The sequence below is a fragment of the Agelaius phoeniceus genome, chromosome 26, assembly GCF_051311805.1.
Source record: "Agelaius phoeniceus isolate bAgePho1 chromosome 26, bAgePho1.hap1, whole genome shotgun sequence".
NCBI classification, from domain to species: Eukaryota; Metazoa; Chordata; class Aves; order Passeriformes; family Icteridae; genus Agelaius; species Agelaius phoeniceus.
The window spans coordinates 484,324-503,616 of record NC_135290.1 but is presented as its reverse complement, the minus strand read 5'-3'; the positions used below and the strand labels follow the sequence as shown (position 1 = coordinate 503,616).

The following is a 19,293-nucleotide window of genomic DNA, read 5'->3' as shown; positions in this document are numbered from 1 at the left end:
AAACTCGTAAAGCCGGTCGGGATCCGACATAAACCACAATTTACACCCGGCATTTATCCTGGAAATTGCGGTTCCGTGCGGCTCACGCAGGCGGATAAATCAAATTTTATGGGATTCTGCGGAGTTCTTCCAGGGAAACGGAAATTTAGTGGGATTTGAAGGCTTGGGAAAAACAGGGGCCGTTCATCCTGGGAAACATCGGCTCCCACATGGAAAAGGATGAAAATCCGTCCCTCGGGATTGGGGCTTTTTCCTTAAAAAATGGCTTGGTTAAAGATTCAAGGGATGAGCCTGGAAAAATTCCCAGGTTTTTTTTTTCGTGTGTTCCTGGTTCGGGGTGGGAAAACTGGGCCTGGGTCCCCTAAAAAAAAAGGGGGATTCAGGGATGATTCCCAAATTCCCGTGTTCCTGCAATCTGGGAGGGAGCTGGAGCATCCCAAATCCCAGATTTCAGCTCAATCCCTCCTCCAAATTCCCCATTTTTATCCCGGATCCCTCTAAATCCCAGCTAAAACCATTCCGGGACATCCATTCCCTGGGCAGGGCGGGAAAAACCTTTGGAAAACTCTTGGAAGTGGAAGCTGCTTGCCCTAAATTAATGCCAGCCTGTCCTTAATTGATTGTTATTAATTAGGGGCCTAAATGAATCCCAGGATTTTGGGATCCCTGCCACAAATATTCCAGAAGTTTTCCCGGGGTGGGATCCGGGGGCTGCTCCAGCTTTTCCTGGTTTTTTGGGGTGGGAATGGGGTTTTTAGGGAAGGGGCTGTTCCCGTTCCCAATAAAAACAAGGACGGAGCCAAAGGCTCGGAATTTGCTCAGGGAAGGAGGAAACGTTCCCGGCTCCGGAATTTCCATGGGATGGGCCCGGATTTAGGGCCGGAGGCTCCGGTGGCGCTTCCTTCCCTTTGGGATGGGATCCCAGGCTGCTCCCAGGGCAGGAAGGAAGGAAGGAAGGGAGGAGATCCCGGTGGGATCCGGGATGGGTGGGTCTGGAAAAGTCAGCTCCGGGATATTTGAACGGGATTATTTTTTTTTACCCCTCTTTTTCCCAGTTTTCTGTGGTTTTATCCATGGATCAGTGGTCTGAGCCTGCTCTGGTGGGAGGGGGCTGGAAGGAGATCCCTGAGGATTCCCAGGTCCTGGAATTCTGGCCTCGGGGGTTGCTCCCATCCCGACCCCGTTCCGTAATTCCGTGGGTTCTCGGGGGTCACGGATCTCCCCAAAGGAATCCTCCCACGGAGCCAAAGGTATTCCCACTCCTTTTTCCCAAGGGAAAGAGCTGAATCCGGCTGATCCAGGATCATTCCCATCCTAATCCCTGGAATACCGGGGACAAACCCTGTCTGTTTTCCCCCTGGTGCTAAGGATCACCAGGCCCTTCCCAGGAGAAGCTCTCCTGCGTTATCCCGGTTTTCCAGAAGGAGGAAATCCATCACGGGAGAGGGAAAATTGGATTTTCTGGCTTTTCTCGGGATCCAGCACCGGGCAGGGACGTTCCCCATCCTTTGGGGTGATATCCCGGGTATTTTCATCAGGAATTGGGATGACAGGACACAGAGGCATGTTCCGAGTGGAGAAGGAGGAGTTCAGGCGGGATTTTGGGATTCCCTGGATCCCTGGAATTCTCCCAGGCCATGCTGGAGCACCCTGGGACACTGGGAATTGTCCCTGCCCTTGGAATGGGGTGGGAACGGGATGGGATTTAAGGCCCTTCCATCCCAAACCTTTCCACCATTCCCCGTTTGGGATTTTCCCTGGTTTCCCAGCAAAGTATCCCGGGAGAAAACCACCACGGATTTCTGGGAGCAGGTGGAGCTCTCCCCCTCAGCTCCAGGACAATATTCCACAAATATTTGCTCGGGGAAATGAGGAGGTGCCGAAAGGGCCCCGGGAAATCTCCGGGAGGAGCAATCCAAACACACCTGGAGCGGGGATTGATCCGCGCCCGTCGCCACGGCGATGGTCCCGGAGCCTCTCGGGAACGGGACAAATCCTGATGGATGCGGGGCAGGCCCAGGGCGGCCTTCAGGGCTGGCTTTAGGGCTGGTTTTAGGATTTGGGACACCTCGGGGTCAGCGGGAGCTTTTCCAAAGTGCAAAAGGGATAAATCCTGCTGGATGCTGAGACCCAAGAGGGTTTTAGGGCTGGTTTTAAGCTTGGTTTTAGGGCTGGTTTTGGGGCTGGTTTTGGGGCTGGTTTTAGGGCTGCTTTTGGGGTTTATGACACCTTTGATCTTTTCCAAAAAGCTTTTGGGGTTTATGTCACGGGGAGCTTTTCCAAAGTGGAAAAGGGATAAATCCTGCTGGATGCTGAGACCCAAGATGGTTTTAGGGCTGGTTTTAAGCTTGGTTTTAGGGCTGGTTTTGGGGCTGGTTTTGGGGCTGGTTTTAGGGCTGGTTCTAGGGCTGGTTCTAGGGCTGGTTTTAGGGCTGCTTTTGGGGTTTATGACACCTTTGATCTTTTCCAAAAAGCTTTTGGGGTTCATGTCACGGGGAGCTTTTCCAAAGTGCAAAAGGGATAAATCCTGCTGGATGCTGAGACCCAAGATGATTTAGGGCTGGTTTTAGGGCTGGTTTTAGGACTGGTTTTAAGGCTGCTTTTGGGACTGGTTTTCGGGCTGCTTTTGGGGTTTATGACACCTTGGGGTCACCGGGGGCTTTTCCAAAGTGGAAAAGGGATCAATCCTGCTGGATGCTGAGACCCAAGATGGTTTTTGGGCTGGTTTTAAGCCTGGCTTTTGGAGCTGGTTTTAAGGCTGCTTTTGGGGCTGGTTTTCGGGCTGATTTTGGGGTTTATGACACCTTGGGGTCACCGGGGGCTTTTCCAAAGCGGGAAATGGATAAATCCTGCTGGACTGAGCAGGTCCAGGGCGATTTTAAGCCCGGCTTTAGGATCCCGAGCCCGTCCCCTCCCCGCGTTCCCCGGCAGCCGCGAATCCTCGGGATAAAAAATGGGAAGCGTTTAAATGGTGAATGGGTTTCATGTTCCTGTCAGCGCCGAGGGTTTGTTCCCGTTTATAAACTCATCCGTTTGGAATGACATCGGTTTTATGGGAGCCATCAGCCCTGGGTGACGGCGTTCCCGTGTTCCACCATTACTGCCCGATTGGATTTGCAGTAAAGAACGGGAATGGGAATCGTAAATCTCCCGCCAGGAGATTTAGGGCTCCTGGAAGGGGGAATGGAGCCGTTCCCAGCGCTCCTGGAAGGGGGAATGGAGCTGATCCCGGGGTTCCTGAGGGATGGAGCTGATCCCGGGGCTCCTGGAAGGGGGAATGGAGCTGATCCCGGGGTTCCCCAGGGATGGAGCTGATCCCGGGGTCCTGGAAGGGGGAATGGAGCTGATCCCGGGGTTCCTGAGGGATGGAGCTGATCCCGGGGTTCCTGAGGGATGGAGCCGATCCCAGGCTCCTGGAAGGGGGAATGGAGCTGATCCCAGAGTTTCTGAGGGATGGAATTGATCCCAGCACTCCTGGGAGGGGGAATGGAGCTGATCCCAGAGTTTCTGAGGGATGGAGCTGATTCTGGGGCTCCTGGAAGGGGGAATGGAGCTGATCCCAGTGTTCCTGAGGGATGGAATTGATCCCAGCACTCCTGGGAGGGGGAATGGAGCTGATCCCGGGGTTCCCGAGGGATGGAGCTGATCCCAGCACTCCTGGAAGGGGGAATGGAGCTGATCCCGGGGTTCCTGAGGGATGGAGCCGATCCCAGGCTCCTGGAAGGGGGAATGGAGCTGATCCCGGGGTTCCTGAGGGATGGAGTTGATCCTGGGGGTCCTGGAAGGGGGAATGGAGCTGATCCCGGTGTTCCCGAGGGATGGAGCTGATCCTGGGGCTCCTGAGGGATGGAGCTGATCCTGGGGGTCCTGGAAGGGGGAATGGAGCTGATCCTGGTGTTCCCAAAGGATGGAATTGATCCTGGGGCTCCTGGAAGGGGGAATGGAGCTGATCCCGGGGTTCCTGAGGGATGGAGAGTTTGGAAGGGGTGGGAGGCATGTAGGGCAGGGAGAGGTTTGATCCCGCTCTGAAATTCCACAAAAAAACCCGGGGGGAAATGGGGAAGAGAACACGGTTTAATCCCGTCCCTTGAAATTCCATAAGGAACGGGGAAAGCGGGGGACAGAAGAACATTCTGGGAGGGGAAAACCCCGCCCTGGATTGGGATGGGAATGTGGGTGTAGGGCAGGGAGAGGTTTGATCCCACTCCGAAATTCCATTAAAAAAAAAACACCGGGGAAATGGGAAGCAGAAGAACATTCCCCGAGGGAAGATCCTGCCCTGGCTCAGGCCGGGCTGGGACGCCTCAATCCCAAACTTCAGATCCGTGGGCAAAGGGACGGAGGAGTTGGAATCCCACGGGGACGGCCCTGGAATGGCCCTGGAATGGCCCTGGAATGGCCCTGGAGTGGCCCTGGAATGGCCCTGGAGTGGCCCTGGAATGGCCCTGGAGTGGCCCTGGAATGGCCCTTGAGTGGCCCTGGAATGGCCCTGGAATGGCCCTGGACTGGCCCTGGAGTGGCCCTGGAATGGCCCTGGAATGGCCCTGGAGTGGCCCTGGAGTGGCCCTGGAGTGGCCCTGGAATGGCCCTGGAATGGCCCATCCCGGCTTTCCCCTCTCCAGATTTCCGAAGGGATTTTAGGAATTCTCCACGGTCAGTTGGTCCTTCCTTGAGTATTCCCGGAAAACCCGGGATGGGTCTGCAGGTGCCTCCAGGTGCTGCTCTTGGCTTTGCCCCTGCCCATTCCCACCTAGCCCAGGAATTCCCACTGTGTATTCCCAGAGTTTTCCATGCCTCGGGAATGCCGCCCCGGTCCCAGGGAATGTCATGGATTCGTTATCCACCCTTCCCATCGTCCCTCTCCCGTCACTTTATTGTCCCTCCCGCCCGGATTTCCTCGTGTTCTCCAAGGATTTTTTGGTGATTTGGCGGCACTCCGTGGATTCCCTGCTCCTGGAGATCCCTCAATCCATGCGGGACCCTCCCGGCGTGGAATTCCAGCCCCTCTGGAAGCAAATCCAGCATTTTTAACCCAGGAACAGCACAAAGACTCCCCCCCTCTCCGTGGATTTTTTTCCCCCCCTCTTTTTCCTTTCCTTAATTCACTGCCCGGCGAGTTCCTGATTGACTCCGGGACCAATTAAAGGGAAATTTAATGGGAGAATGGATGAACTCCCGGAGCTTTCCCGGCCATCCATCACTTTTTTATAGCGGGAGCCGGGAAGGAGCTCAGAACTTCCCGCTGGGAATGGGATAATGAGGAGGGCACGGAGAGGATTCCCGGGGATTGCCGGGATGCTGCTCCAGGCTGGGATTCGCCGCCCTGATCCCGGGAAATGCTGGGATCATGGGATGAATCCCGGAGACCCTCCTGGATCCCTCTGGTTCCGGAGCGAGGCGGAGGTGTTGGCTCCGTGTTCCCCCATCCCATAAATCCCATAAAATCCCGGGAATCCAGGGGTGCCTGGCAGGGAGATGGGGGCAGCAGCGGTGGCACCGCCAAGGCCCCGGCAGGACACCGGGAATTCTGTCCCGGTGGGAATCCTCTCCCAGCCTGGGACTCTGTGGGGATGAGTCTGTCTGTCCCAGGCTCAGGAGGGGTGTGGGGCTCCCAAAATCCCATCCCGGACATTTGGATCTCCCAAAATCCCATCCTGGAACCCCGAGGCTCCCAAAATCCCATCCTGGAACCCCAAGGCTCCCAAAATCCCCATCTCAGAGCTGAGGGAATCTCTGGGATTCCCAAAATCCCATCGCAGAGATGTGGGGCTCCCAAAATCCCATCCTGGAACCCCAAGGCTCCCAAAATCCCATCCTGGAACCCTGAGGCTCCCAAAATCCCATCCTGGAGATTTGGGGCTCCCAAAATCCCCATCTCAGAGCTGAGGGAATCTCTGGGATTCCCAAAATCCCATCCCAGAGATTTGGGGCTCCCAAAATCCCATCCTGGAACTCTGGGGCTCCCAAAATCCCATCCTGGAACCCTGAGGCTCCCAAAATCCCATCCCGGAACCCCGAGGCTCCCAAAATCCCATCCTGGAGATTTGGGGCTCCCAAAATCCCACTCCAGAGCTCTGGGGCTCCCAAAATCTCACTCCAGAGCTCTGGGGCTCCCAAAATCCCATCCGGGAACCCCGAGGCTCCCAAAATCCCATCCGGGAACCCCGAGGCTCCCAAAATCCCATCCTGGAGATTTGGGACTCCCAAAATCCCCATCTCAGAGCTGAGGGAATCTCTGGGATTCCCAAAATCCCATCCCAGAGATTTGGGGCTCCCAAAATCCCATCCCGGAACTCCGGGGCTCCCAAAATCCCACCCTGGAACTCCGGGGCTCCCAAAATCCCATCCTGGAACCCTGAGGCTCCCAAAATCCCCATCTCAGAGCTGAGGGAATCTCTGAGATTCCCAAAATCCCATCCTGGAGATTTGAGGCTCCCAAAATCCCATCCCGGAACTCCGGGGCTCCCAAAATCCCATCCTGGAACCCCGAGGCTCCCAAAATCCCACTCCAGAGCTTTGGGGCTCCCAAAATCCCATCCTGGAACTCTGGGGCTCCCAAAATCCCATCCTGGAACTCCGGGGCTCCCAAAATCCCATCCTGGAGCAGAGCCAGGCCCTTCCCATGCCCACCCGGATCCTGCTTCCCATCCCAGCAGGATTTGATCCAGAGGCAGCAGGAAAGGGAAGAACCCCGTAAAAAAAAAAAGCCCCGTAAAAAACGCCGAGGAAATGGAAACCACCCCAGTCCCATTTTTCAGCCGTAACTCCATAATAAAAATAACGGGATAATGATTTTTTTTTTTTTTTTTTTTGGTTTTCTGGGATGATATTAAAGGCCGGGATATTGATCCTACATTTGCCGGGCCTCGGATGGAGCCGCGGGTTTTGACGGAGAGAGCAATAAAATCCTCACTTTCCCAATTTCCCATAAATGTCAGATCCGCGTTACAAATTCCCGGTGATGTTCCCGTCCCTCCTTTCCTGGGGAATGGGGGAATGAGGGAACGGCCCCGAGGGGAAAGTTTGGGATCAGATCCGGGCTGGGAAGGGGCTGCGTTCCCATGGGATCCCATTCCTGGGGTTCTGTTCAATCCCAAATCCCTGGGTTTTAGGGTTAGGGCCTAATGTCCACCCTGGATCCTGGAGCCCTGATCCCACCTGGAATTTGGGGTCCCAGAGCCCTGATCCCACCTGGAATTTGGGGTCTGGGAGCCCTGATCCAACCAGGATTTAGGGATAAGGTCCCAATGTCCCTCCTGGATCCCAAAACCCTGATCCAGCTGAGGTTTTGGAGTCCTGGAATCCTGATCCCACCTGAATTTTGGGGTCCCAGAGCCCTGATCCAACCAGGATTTTAGGATCCTGGAGCTCTGATCTCTTCTGGATTTTGGGGTCCCAGAACTCTGATCCCACTTGGATTTTGGGACTCCTGGAGCCCTGATCCCACCTGGATTTTGGGATCCCAGAGCTCTGATCCCTTCTGGATTTTGGGATCCCAGAGCTCTGATCCCACCTGGATTCACTCCTGCCCAAAGTTCCCCATCCGGAGCTTTTCTCCCGACCCACCGCATCCCGGATTTATGGCTTTGTGGGAACCCGAGCTGCCATAAAAACGCCGCTCCCTGTTTTTCCGGCCCCGCCATCCTTTATCCGCTGTCACTTCCCAGCGCTCCCAGAGGCGGATGCGGCCCCGGCGATCGATGTTTTGTTTTATCTCCCTTTTTTTCCCAATAATTTTTTTAATCATTTCTCCCGCGGATAAATAATTCCCGGGAAAGCCGCGCTCAGCACTTTTGGAGAGGGGGGGGAAAAAAGTGATGAGGTCAGGAGAGGGAGAGGAGAGGGAGGGAGCGGGGCTGGAGCTTCCCGCGGGAATGGGGCGCGGAGGGGGCACCCCAGAAATGGGGAAAGGGGTTTGGGGGGACTGGGATGGGATGGGATGGGATGGGATGGGATGGGATCAATGGGATGGGATGGGATCAATGGGATGGGATGGGATGGGATCAATGGGATGGGATGGGATCAATGGGATGGGATCAATGGGATGGGATCAATGGGATGGGAAAGGGGACAGGGGCCTGCCAAACCCCATCCACTTCCCATGGAATTCCCAGCAGGAATGGGGCTGGGAGCTGTCACCCCAAAAATGGGAAAAGGGATTTGAGAGGACCGGGATGGGATGGGATCAATGGGATGGGATGGGATCAATGGGATGGAATGGGATGGGATCAATGGGATGGGATCAATGGGATGGGATGGGATCAATGGGATGGGATGGGATGGGATGGGATCAGTGGAATGGGATCAATGGGATGGGATGGGATCAATGGGATGGGATCGATGGGATGGGATGGGATGGGATCAGTGGGATGGGATCAATGGGATGGGATGGGATCAATGGGATGGGATTGGATGGGATCAATGGGATGGGATCAATGGGATGGGATGGGAAAAAGGGACAGGGATGGTGGCAGGAACCTGCCAACCCCCATCCATCCACTTCCCATGGAATTCCCAGTGGGAACGGGGCTCAGAAGTGCCACCCTAAAACCAGGGAAAAGGGGTTTGGAGGCACTGGGATGGGGATAGGGACAGAGACGGGAAAAGGGACAGGGATGGGGACAAGGACGGGGACAGGGACCTGCCGGCCTCCTCTCTGCTTCCTTTGGAATTCCCAGCAGGAACTGGAGACGGAATTGCCACCCTGAACCTGGGGAAAAGTGGGGCTCTGCACTCCCCTGGGACAGGGGATTTTAGGGACCAGCACAGCCCCTTTTTGGGATGGGAAATTTGGGATTTGGGATCCCAGCCGGGGTTCCCAGCCCCTTTTTGGGACGGGAAATTTGGGATTTGGGATCCCAGCCGGGGTTCCCAGCCCCTTTTTGGGACGGGAAATTTGGGATTTGGGATCCCAGCCCCCCGCTGCTGCTCCCACCGGGGCCGCTCCCTCTCCCGGCTCCAATCCTGAGCTTCTGCTGCTTCCTTGTGGCAAAATCTTGGAATGACACGGCCTTTCCCTGAATTCCTGGCCCGGGACGCGACCCCAAACCCCGGGAGAATCCCTCGGGAGCAGCTCCAGGGTTGGGATCTCCCGGCCCCGGAATCTCGGGAGGGAAATCCTTCAGCCCCGCCCGTCCCTGCGCTGACCTTTGCCGGCTCCAGGAGAATTCCATGTGGGAATTCTGCTGGCCGGCCCTTCCCAGAGGCCGTAAATATTCCCAGGAAGATGATGGAGGTGCTTGATTTTCTTGGGATACGCTTTTAAAGAGCCGGGATATAACCCCAGAGCCCCGGCGGGAATTCCCGGGATATTTATGGCAGGAAGGTCCTTTCATTCCCTTCCTTTTATTCCTGAATTTGAACTCGGGATTAAAGGTGGAATTCCCACTGTGTGGCACCTTCAGCTCCCTAAAATCTGGGATTTTCCCTGGGATTGCTGCCCCAGGGAAAATTCCCGGGGTTGGGAATAAGGAAAAGGGGGTGGCTGGGCAGGAGGATCCCACCAGGATTTGGGATTTGCTCCCAAGGCTCAGCTTCCCAAATCCTGTTCATCCATGACCGGGGGAGCTTCATCGCCCTGGGACTGACCCAGATGGAAAACAGGGATGGGATGGATGAGGGCTGTGAGCAGAGGAAAACGGGAAACCTCTGGAAAACTGGGAACGAGCGGCTCCAGTTTGAACTCCAGGTGCCCCAGATCAGCTTTTCCACGGGGAGATTGGGAATGAATCCCATTCCCTCTCTCCCTGTTCCGCTGCTTCCATCTGGGGCCACGGGGTCCTTGGAGGGGCTCGGGACCCTCTGGAAAACCGGGAATGAGCAGGGAGAGCGGGACCAGTTTGATCTCCAGGTGTCCCACGTCAGCTTTTCCAAGGGGGAAAATTAGGGAACAAATCCCGGCAGGAGTTGAGGTCACTCCCCCCTCCCTCCTCCTGTGGGGCTGAGAGGTCCTTGGAGGGGCCTGGGACCCTCTGGAAAACCGGGAATGCCGGGGGAAAGCAGCTCTGGGAGTCGGATCTCCAGCTGCCCCACATCAGCTTTTCCAAGGGGAAATCAGGGAACAAATTCCAGCGGGAATGGGGGCGGTGGGGTCTCCCTCCCACCGGAGCCACGGGGTGAAAGCTGAAAGTTGAAGAGTCCAAAGCCGTCAATCCCGACTTTCAGCCGGCGCTGGGAAAGGGAAATATTTGGATAAGGCGCGATCCGGAGCTGCCGCTGTTTACAAATCCCGGTCCCACATCAAACGCGGCTCCCTTTGGGAAGCGCTTCCCGCTCTCCCGGCTCCTTTTGGGAGCTGTCACGGGAATTATTTGATGTTTCCCTCTCTCCTTTGTTTGTTTACGTTCATTAAAGTCGGGGAAAATCCATCAAACCCTTGGCTCCGGTCAGCGCGGAGCGCGCGCGGCCGCAGGTGCGGAGCGGCCGGCGATGATGGAGGATCCATTTATCCCGCGGGGCGTGTGGAGGGAATGACACATTCCCGATAAATCCAACCCCGTTCCCGCCCTTCTGCCTTCGCCCCGGCCCTGATGGATGAGCTCCTTATCGGGAACACGGGAAAAGACGCGGTCGAGCCCCGGCCGCGCTTCCCGGCCGGATGCGGGGGCTGATCCCGGCGTTCCGCGGCGTCCCGGGATGAGCCGGGATTTATGGAAGCCGCTCCCCGGCCCGGCTAAACGTCATCTTGGACAGAATCCCAAAAAATGCTGGATCCCCCCCCTCCCCGGATTTGCCCTGCTGTGGGGAGTTACCCCAAGTTTCTTGCCTCTGGAATTCCCGAATTTGTTGCCTCTGGAATTCCCAAGTTTGCTGCCCTTGGTATTCCTGAGTTTTGCCACACCTAAAATTCCCAGATCTGTTGCCTCTGGAATTCCCAAGCTTTCCCAGAATTCCAGACTTTTTCCCAAGTTTGCTGCCTGCAGAATTCCCAAGTTTTTCTGCGTACAGCACGAGGCCTCCAAGGCCATTCCCGGGAAAACGAGGCCTCCAAGGCCATTCCCAGGGAAATGGGGCTTCCAAGGCCTCACCATTCCCAGAAAAACGAGGCCTCCAAGGCCATTCCCAGAAAACGAGGCCTCCAAGGCCATTCCCGGGAAAATGAGGCCGTCGGGCTAACGAGGAATGGTCGGAGCACACCTGAACGCTCCGGTGGAGCCGGAGCAGAAGTCGGGATTTACGGAGTCCCCGCGCGGACAGGAAAGGACGGGAAGTTTATCATGGATTAGGGAATTAATGGGGACGAATTCCCGCCCGCTGATGGATGGGGTGGACGCTCCATTAGGGAATGATTTAGGATTTTCCGCCTCATTGTGGATCAGGGAGGGCTCGGCCGGGCAGGGCCGGGGTTGGGATGTTGGGATTAGGGAAGAATTGGGGAGCAGGGGAGGAACTCTGGGGATTTTCAAGTTAGGGATCCGTATTTTTATATTTCTATATTTTTATATTATTTTTATCTCCATGTTTTTTCACTTTTATGTGGATTTATCAGGGGATAATTTGGGACGGAAGGGATCCTAAAGCTCGTCCGGGGTCACCGCCCACCATCCCAGGATTCCCAGGTTTTTTGGGATGAGCTGGGAATGGCAGAGCCCTTCCGGGCTCTGGGATGAGATTCCACGGGCAGACCCTCCATGGGAATTGGGTTTTCCACGTCCATAACCCAACCAGATTCCAGGGAAAAAGGGCAGCTCCAGCCCCATCCCGCTGAATCCCAGAATTCCAAGACCCCGTTCCCTATTCCCAATGCTGGGAATATCAGCAGGACTGGGAAAAACTGGGAATTCCACCCCCAACACCGCTTCCCCAAAGGAAGGGGCGGGAAACCTCGGAATGTGGGAATGGGAATGGCGAATTCCAAGGTTTTCCTTTGCTCTGCGCCCTGCAGGCCTGGAGGAGATCCCACGGCCCATCCAGGATTCCGGGAATATTTTGAAGCAAGGATACCTGGAGAAGAGATCCCGAGGTAAAACCTGGAATTCCAGGAGAAGATCCAGGGCTACCACCTGAAAATTTGGGAAAATCCCGAATTTCCAGCCTGAAAAAACCCAGGAAAAAATCAGGAAATCCACGGATTTCCACTGGCAGGAGCTTCCAGGTTTTTCCAACGCCTTGCCTGGCTCATTCCCTTTTCCAGAGCATCCAAATTAAATCCTGGAATTAAATTAAGCCCGGCCCAGGCCTGGAGGGCAAAACTAATGAGGAGAAAAAGCCGGGAAAAGCTCCAGGGATTCGGGATCATCCCACGTTTAATGTGGAGATAAGAGCCGGGCTCGGAATCAGCCTCGGCCTTATCTCCCTTTTCCCGTGAAAGCCACAAATTATTCCCTTCCCTAATGGGATTTTCTCAGGAATTATTGATGGGAAGAGGCAGAAACAGCTCCTGGCTTTTCCCTGAGCTCAGCTCGGAGTTAGGCCTGGCTTAACTCCCGCTAATTTCTGGTTGAACAACATTTCCCAGAGATTTAACCCCAAACGCGTTCCCTGGCTGCGTCAAATCCGTGAGAAACGCATCCCAAAGGAATAAAATGGAGCCTTTTTCCCTGCTTTTCCTGATTTTTCCTGACTTTTCCCATTTTTCCCCATTTTTTTTCCCCTTTTTTTTCCATTTTTCCAGAGCCCAGCTTCTTCGGCTCCGAGTGGCACAAGCGCTGGTGCGTCCTCACCCAGCGGAATTTCCTCTACTACGCCAGCGAGAAAAGTGAGTGGGGAAAGAATTCCCAGCTTTTGGATGGAAAAAAGTTGGGAATGACCACGGAAAAATTGCAATTCCCAGCTCCTGGGAGGGGAAATCCCAGCGGGATTTGGGGTTTTTTTCCATTGGAGCAAAGGGGAGCTTCTGGCTATTCCCCCTCCCCGGAGTTTTCCATCCATTCCCCTTTCCTGGATTTTCTGGACGTTCCCCTATCCCGGAATTTTCCAGCCACGCCCCTCGGTTTCCTTCCATGGGTTAAACCCCCTCTGAGCCTCATCCAGGGGTGGGAAAAAACCTTGGAAAATCCCAATTTTTGCCCAATTCCCTTTTCCCAGGCAAGCAGCCCAAGGGCTCCTTTCCCATCGAGCGCTACCAGGCCCGCCTGGATCCCCAGCTCCGGAAAGATTCCCGGAAAAAATGCTGCTTCCAGCTGCTCTGTCCCGGAAAACGCTCCTACGAGGTGGGAAACGGCGGGAAAATGGGAATTTCGGGGGAAAAAAATGGAAATTTTTTGGGGGGGAAATGGGAATTTTGAGGGGAAAAAAGGGAATTTTGGAGGGGAAACGGAAATATCGGGCGAGAAACGGGAATGGGTTTCCATGGATTAGGTTTTCCAGCTTTCCTGGGATATTCTGGCTGTGCTCCGCTCCCACTTGGAGCAGGTGGATAAACCCTGGGAATGGCTTTTCCCGGTGCCCCAGGGTTGGGAATGGCGGATCCCAAATCCCAAATAATAATCCCGGGATAACGGATTCTCCTGGCAGTTCACAGCTCCGAGCCCGGCTGAGGCCCAGGATTGGGTGGAGCAGATCCGGTTCCTCCTCAGGGGTGAGTCTGGAGCCGCTCCCGGTTTTTCGGGATCTTTGGGAAGCGTTTTCCCACCTCGATCGGGGCTTTCCGTCCACCCATGCCCGGATTTGTGGGGAGTTGCTCCAGCTGGAGGCAGAGAAAATTCCAGAAACCCTCCGGAACCCTCCGGAACCCTCCGGAACCCTCTGGAACCCTCCGGAACCCCCCGGCTGTGTCCCTTCAGGATTCATCCCTGAATTTGGGGCTATTTCCTGGGATTTCCCATCTTTCCTCGGGTTTTTCCTTGGGTTTTTTTTCCCTGTTCTCCGGTGCAGGATTTGACTCTCGATCCCACCCCTCTGGAATCGGGAGAATTCCCACTTTTCCACCCCTTTTCCCCCTCTCTCCTGGCAGACCTGAGCTCCCTGACCATTCCCTGCGACGAGGATGAGGAGGAGGAGGAGGAGGAGGAGGAAGAAGAGCTCTCCAAGGACCGGGACAGCTCCGATTCCATGGACAATTCCCAAAACTCCGCCCCGAATCCGGAGGAGCCGGAGCTGGAAGGTGATGACATCTATGAGGTGATGCCAGGTGAGCTCCCGGATTCCCAACTTTTTCTTGGAAAACCGCCAGGAAACCTCGACTGTTCCCACACCGGCGCCATTCCCGCGTCTCTGCTTTTAACCCACCCAAAATTCCAGGGTTTTATCCCATTCCTTTATTCCGAACTTTTCATGGACCTCCCAAATCCAAACCTCGCTTTCCTGGGAATTTCAGATCCCAGGGATTCTGCTGGAGCAGCCCTCAGAGTTTTCATGGATTTTCATGGATTTTCATGGATTTTCATGGCGTTTCACAGATGTCCATGGCTTCCCATGAATTTCCATGGGTTTTCATGGTTTTCCATGAATTTCCATGGGTTTTAATGGTTTTCCATGGATTTCCATGAATTTCCATGGGTTTTAATGGTTTTCCATGAATTTCCATGAATTTTCATGGATTTCCACGGATTAGGTTTTCCAGCTTTCCTGAGGTAGCCTGGCAAGGGTTTTCGTGGATTTTCATGGGTTTCCATAGATTTTCATGGGTCTCCATGGATTTCCATGGACTTCCATGAATTTCCATGGATTTCCATAGCTTTTCATGGATTTACATGGACTTCCATAGATTTCCATGGGTTTTCATGGATTTCCATGGACTTCCATGGGTTTTCATGCATTTCCATGGACTTCCACGCATTTTCATGGATTTCCGTGAATTTTCATGGATTTCCATGGATTTCCATGGATTAGCCTTCCCAGCTTCCCTGGCATAACCCAACTCCTCATCTTGGGAATTTTTGGGACCTTCCTCCATCCCAAACAGCCCAAAACCCCAGGAAAATCCCCAAATCCCCAATCCCACCCTCCCTCCGCCCCCTTCTCCCTCCTTTACCTCCTGACCAAAAAAAAACCCACGGAAATAAAAAACCAAAAAACCCAGGAGACGGGAATAAAAAAAAAAAACCGGGAAAAGCCACGGAGAGATAATTTCCTCGGCGTTAATGAAGTTTTACAAAAACAGACGCGGCCGAGGCCAAATAAAATTTCACAGGTGATAAATTTTTCCAATTTCCCGGGAAGGATTCGATGGGAATGTTAAATCAGGAGTGAAGGTGTCCGTTCGGAAGCGCCGAGCGCTGCCGGGGAATTTTATCGACTGGAAAATTGAATCAAATTGCTCCATTAAAAACTCGGCTCCGCAGAGATTCCGGAGCTTCCCGGGATGCGCCGGCGGCTCCGGACCCCCGGGATGAGGATCCCAAAAGTGGGGTGGGAGGGAGAAGTGGAATTTTCCAAAGTTTTCCAGCTTTTCCCTTTTGGATTCCGTCCTGGAGAACCCAAGGGTTGGGTGGGGTGGGCAAGGCCGAGCTTCACTTCCAGGCCTGATTCCAGGAAAACCCTTGGATCCATCGGATTCGGTCCCAGGAAAACTCTTGGATCCATCGGATTTGGTCCCAGGAAAACCCTTGGATCCATCGGATTTGATCCCAGGAAAAGCCCTGGGTGGTGGGGAGGGGCTACTCTTGTCCCCATGGATCCCATTCCTGCATTTCCCAGCTCCGAATCCTCCAGGAATGTGCCCGGGGATGGCACAAGGAGCAGCCAGGGGTGTCCGTGGGATGGGAAATAGGTTTTCCATGGATGGGGACGGAAATTCGGGATGCCCCACCCAGCTCCGCTCCCTTCCCATTTTTCCAAGCCTTCCCAGCCCCTCTGGAATCTGCCTTTTCCCGGGATCGTTCCTTCCATCCCTTCCTCCCTAATTCCTCCTCCCTCCCTCGCGTTCCCAGCCCGGAATTTCCCCCTCTGGAATTTCCTTTTCCCCTCTTCCCACGGATTTCTTTTCCCCCAAGAATTCAGGGATTTCTCTTTCCCGGTGCCCACAGCAATTTTGGTTTTCCATTAAAATCTTATTCGGTACCTCCTGTCCCCACCATCACTCTGGGAATTTTTTATTCCCAGGATTCTCTCGGAGCCCTGGGCCTGCAGCAGCTGCGACATTCCCGGATTTTCCCTGGTTTTTCCTCTGTTTTTCCTGGATTTTTCCACTGTTTTTTTTCCCCTCCCCAGGTGAGGAGCTGGAGCCACCATTCCCAGAGGATGAGGAGGATTTCGGGAGCGAGGAGGGTGAGATCCCAATCCAAAGAATCCCCAGGATGTGGATGGGGGGAATGTTTTGGGATTTCGGCCGCCTTGGAGCATCCTGGGCCGCGGAAAATGTGGAGAACAGGAGAATTCCTGGGATTTGACTCCTCCCACACTGGTGGAATTCCACCTGGGAAGGCTCTTCCCGATGTGAGACATCTCCCAAAATTCCTGGGATAAAGGAGGTGTTGGGGATTATTTTTTTTTTTTGTGGGATTTTTATCCCTAAAAAGCCAGGGAGGGATCCTCCCACAGGAATTTTCCCACAGGAATTTTGGGATCCAACCCCCCCGGGATCCAACCCCAGATATTCCCAGGATGCTGCCAACACCCTCCTTGTCCCTCTGGGGAGCAGGAAAGGGGCCGGGATGAGAATTCCTGGGAAAGGAATTCCTGGGAAACTGGGACCAAACTCTTCGGGGAGCGCCAACCCCTCAGCCAGCGAGCCCGTGATGGAATTCCATGGAATTCCCGACATTTCCCAACCTCGAAATTCAACATTCCCGATGGATCTGGGGGCCTTTCCCACCCCGGGGAAGCTCCAGGAGAACTTTTGGCTCTGGAATCACCTCCGTGATCCCGTTCCTATGAATCCCTCACCACCCTGACCCCCTTTTTCTCCTCCCTTCTTCCCAGAAAATTCCGGCTGGGATTATTCCAATTACTACCAGGGACTGTGGGATTGCCGCGGGGACCATCCCGACGAGCTCTCCTTCCAACGGGGCGACCTCATCCACATCCTCAGCAAGGTAGGAGACGGAATTTTTGGGGGGGAATTTCTGGGAAATTTCTGGAATTTTGGGGGGAAATTTTTGGGAATTTTTTGGGAAATTTTTTAGGAATTTTTTGGGGAAATTTTTGGGAATTTTTTTGGGAATTTGGCTCATTTTCCGTTCTATTTCCCATTTCCAACGGGGCGGCCTCGTCCACGTCCTCAGTGAGATAGGAGTGGGAATTTTTGGGGATTCGGGCTCATTTTCAAGGCCAAAAGGTGCTAAAATCACTCAAAAATTAAGACTAAAAAGTGAATTAATGATGTCAGGAGGGGCTTTTATTGGACTTTACTGGGTTTTACTGGTTTTGACTGGAATCGGGGCCTATTTGGGCCTTGCTTTGTGTCAGAGGAGCAGCTCCCCCTCCTGATCCTGCACCCCGCTCTGGAAACCTGCAAATTCCCCATTTTTGGGCATTCCCAATTTGGGAATCTGGGGAATTGCCCTTGCTGGGGTCCCCCGGGCCGCGTTCATCCGGGGGTGGCGACACCGGGATCAGCTCGGGGCCACAACCCCCGATCCCGGCGGGAATTCCGGCGGCTCCAGGGGCGAATCCCTCGCTCAGAACCGACGGAGCCCGGGGGCTTTTCCCCATAAATTCCGGATACGGGAAGAGGAGAGAGAGGCAGCGCTGGGAGGAGGAGGAGGAGGAGGAGGAGGAGGAGGAGGAGGAGGGAAAAGGTTGGGAATGTTCACTCAGCTGCGCCTTAATTTCCTTTTCAATCTTGTCCCAATTAATTTCGCGGAATTAATCTCGCGGCGCCCGCTGGCTCCGACCACGGAATTGCGGCTCCTATAAAATCCCATCTGGCGCCCTCCCGGCCTGGCATTCCCGGGAAAACTGGGCACCGGGAGCTGGAATGGGGTCGGGGAATGGGGGAATTGCTGAGGTTGGATCAGGGCCTGATCCCCGATGAGGAAACCGACCCTGCCCCGGTGCTCCTGGGGCACTTCCAGGGAAACCAGGCCCTGTTTGATCCCAGGAACCCCGGGAATGCTGATCCCAAGGGATCCCGGGCCTGTGGATCTGGGAGGTGCAGGGTGACAACCCCAAAGGTGCCAATGCCGCACTCCCAAAACCAGGAATTCACTCGGGAAAAGGGAAGAGTCATTCCCATCCCGAATTCCCATCCCGAATTCCCATCCCGAATTCCCATCTCTGGCAGTGCCCAAGGCCAGGCTGGGATAGCGGGAGGAGTCTCTGCCCATGGCAGGACTGGGAATGGGATGGGGTTTGAGCTCCTTCCCACCCACTCGATCCTGGAATTCCATAATCCCAACAAAACCCCAATCCCACGTCCAATTCCTGGCCCTGCTCCCCTTTTCCCATCCCAGCGATTCCTCTGCCAGGATAATTGTGGGAATGCGGGATCCGTTCATTCCCTCCATCCCTGACCCTAAACCGGGATCCGTTCATTCCCTGCATCCCTGCCCCAAACCGGGATCCGTTCATTCCCTCCATCCCTGCCCTAAAACCGGGATCCGTTCATTCCCTTCATCCTTGCCCCAAACCGGGATCCGTTCATTCCCTCCATCCCTGCCCTAAAACCGGGATCCGTTCATTCCCTGCATCCCTGACCCTACACCGGGATCCGTTCATTCCCTCCATCCCTGCCCGGTAAAACCGGGATCCGTTCATTCCCTGCATCCCTGACCCTAAACCGGGATCCGTTCATTCCCTGCATCCCTGCCCTAAAACCGGGATCCGTTCATTCCCTGCATCCCTGCCCGGTAAAACCGGGATCCGTTCATTGCCTCCATCCCTGCCCGATAAAACCGGGATCCGTTCATTCCCTGCATCCCTGCCCCAAACCGGGATCCGTTCATTCCCTGCATCCCTGCCCGGTAAAACCGGGAGAGGGAAGCGCGGGCAGAGAATTCCGGCTCCCGCCGGGCAGCCGAAGGCGCGGGGTGACATCTAGTGGCATTTCCGTGGATCCGGGGCCGGGAGCGGCCCCGAGCTCCCCGCCCCGGGGGGATGAGCTCGGTGCGGGCTCAGCTGCGCCCGGTGCCCGCAATGATCCCGCTGGGAACGGCGGCAGCGCCGCGGCGGCGGCAGCTGGAAGGCAGCGGCCACCCCCGGTCACCGCCCGGTCACCGCCCGGTCACACCACGGTCACACCTCGGTCACACCACGGTCACACCACGGTCACCCCACGGTCACCCCTCGGTCACCTTCCGGTCACTCACCGGTCACCTTCTGGTCACCCCTTGGTCACCTCCTGGTCACCCCTCGATCAACCCTGGTCATGCCTCGGTCACCTCTGGTCACCTCCAGACACCCCCTGGTCACACTTGCTCATCCTTGGTCACCCCTTGGTCACCCCTTGGTCACCCCTTGGTCACCCCTTGG

At 55.1% G+C, this 19,293-nt stretch overlaps 1 protein-coding gene across 1 annotated transcript in view; it reads left to right on the top strand.

The window, feature by feature from the left end:
• SKAP1 (src kinase associated phosphoprotein 1) overlaps positions 1-19,293 on the top strand; it is a 69,626-nt gene that overhangs the window by 38,971 nt on the left and 11,362 nt on the right. The window contains exons 5-11 of the mRNA XM_054649431.2: positions 11,885-11,962; positions 12,614-12,697; positions 13,027-13,151; positions 13,456-13,519; positions 13,895-14,071; positions 16,093-16,149; positions 16,804-16,916. Of these exons, the coding sequence (XP_054505406.2) occupies positions 11,885-11,962; positions 12,614-12,697; positions 13,027-13,151; positions 13,456-13,519; positions 13,895-14,071; positions 16,093-16,149; positions 16,804-16,916 (698 nt within the window). The remainder of the gene's footprint in view (positions 1-11,884; positions 11,963-12,613; positions 12,698-13,026; positions 13,152-13,455; positions 13,520-13,894; positions 14,072-16,092; positions 16,150-16,803; positions 16,917-19,293) is intronic.